General features: G+C 43.8%; 1 protein-coding gene across 1 annotated transcript in view; it reads right to left on the bottom strand.

Annotated features, from left to right (window-relative positions):
- Window positions 1-1,947, bottom strand: part of ADCY8 (adenylate cyclase 8 (brain)) — a 227,901-nt gene that overhangs the window by 36,973 nt on the left and 188,981 nt on the right. Inside the window, 1 exon segment of the mRNA XM_010844318.1 lies at window positions 1,192-1,364. Coding sequence (XP_010842620.1) covers window positions 1,192-1,364 — 173 coding nt within the window.

The raw sequence follows: 1,947 nt of genomic DNA, 5'->3' as shown, positions 1-1,947 counted from the left end.
ATTTTTTCAGTTAATGAAAAAATCAGACCTACTTTTTTGGCTTACCCAATATAAAACACATGGATGGGAAGGATATACATTAAATGCATTAGAAGTTGACTCTTGGGAGAAGGATAAAAGAACAATGCTGGGGAAGGGAACTTCAACAATATCTGAAACACTTTATCCTTTTAAAAATGCAGAAGGAAACATGACTAATTGTGTACATTGTTTATTTCCAGCTGTTGAATCATAAATGTTCCCATTATTAGTCTCAGGCACATTTTCTGAGACTTCTTGGACTGTCTTTTCCTCCTCTATTTCTCAGACTGTTGGCCACGTGTTCTGGTCTCAGAGAGACCTCTGTTCTTCCCACCTCTCGAGGCCAATCAGCCTTCTGCTCGGTGTCTGGCTCCTTCCATCACTTCCAGCTCCCGTGGAGCTCCCTAAGGCAGGTGTGGGGTCTGGTTTCCCCAAGGGCTGTAGAAATGGCTGAGGTACATCACCAGGCAGTACATCCAGAGTATAGACTGAGACTAATGGGAGAAATGAGAGGGAAGGAACCAACAGATTCCATCCCTCCTGAGAGACTTTCCCTACCTTGTCGCCTACCCAGAGATACTTCGAGACATCCTCCAAAGCCCCAGCTTCACGATTCATCTGAGCAGCATAATATGGCTTGTATTTGCCTTCCATCCTTTCCTTTTTCACTTCCTTTCCCCTCACTTTTGCCGTCCTGGGTTTGGATTAGCACTTCATGCTTGCCTCAGGTTCTGTTCTCTAAGAAATCTAGGCTAAGATTTTTGTTGTTGTTGTATTTTTCCATATTTCAAAATTACACAATGTAAGGAGTTTAGCAACTTCTCAATGCACAGGGTCTGCTATTACTGATAGTGCTACAGTGAAATGACAACCAGACCTTACAAATCTCGGAGCTATTACAGTTGAAGGAATTGTAAATTATTACATGTGGGGAGACCTGAGCTATGGTCTAGTCCAAACTTTAATCCATGAATTAATCTGTAGTGAATACACATGATAAAATGGACAACTAGGAACCTTGCCTAAACTTGTCATCCAGAAAGTGCATGAGAAATATGTCAATTTTCAATCAGTCTCTAAGTTTCAATAACTCTACCTTAATCATTTTCCCAATGGTTTCATTTCCCACTAGAAGTGGAGCTCTTTTTGAGCACAGTGGTGGGCACTTACTCTCCGCTGTGGTTCAGGTTGTCGTAGCGCAGAAAGAGGCCTGCATAGATGGTCTCGGTCAGCAGGGCGTAGATGGCAATCATGATCAGGAGCACAGCCAGCTTAAGGACAGAGTTGAGTCGGAGGAAAACCGCACAGGTCACCATGGCCAGCACCCCCGTGAAGACAAAGTACTGGAAAGAGAGAAGGTAGCTGGTCAGATTCAACAGGAATGTGGCCCGGTCATTCTCCTAGTCATGGATTCCAGTAGGTCTCTTTATACGGATGTTTGCTGAGCATCTCCATTTGGAGGTCTCAGGCCATCCTCAAGTTCAACAGGTCCCAAGTTGAACTCATCATTTCCTTACCACTGAGAGAATCAATTTCTAGGTAGGTTGATAAGAAGTCCAGGGTTCCCGAGGAGGAGAGAGGGGTCTGAAGCTCTCAAGGAGGAGATAGGGGTCTGGGGTTCTCAAGGAGGAGAAAAGGACAAATTTTTTTTTCTTTAAACCCAGAGCTGATGATTGCACAACAAAACAGCTCATCTTGTTCAAGGATATGTTTTCCCTTACACTCTATACCAATGATGTATGACAACAATGTATCCTGCTTGAGGACATGTTTCTCCTTAACAAGAACCTTCTGACTAATCTTGTTATCTTAAGATGTATATTGTGGGAGTGGGTCTGGTAGTGGTGGTTTAGCCATTAAGTTGTGTCCAACTCTTGTGACCCCATGGACTGTAGCCTGCCAGGCTCCTCTGTCCATGGGATTCTC

Source organism: Bison bison, unplaced genomic scaffold (genome assembly GCF_000754665.1).
Source record: "Bison bison bison isolate TAMUID 2011002044 unplaced genomic scaffold, Bison_UMD1.0 scf7180017864199, whole genome shotgun sequence".
NCBI lineage: Eukaryota > Metazoa > Chordata > Mammalia > Artiodactyla > Bovidae > Bison > Bison bison.
Note: the sequence above shows the minus strand (reverse complement) of the source record. Positions and strands in the feature narration are given on the sequence as shown.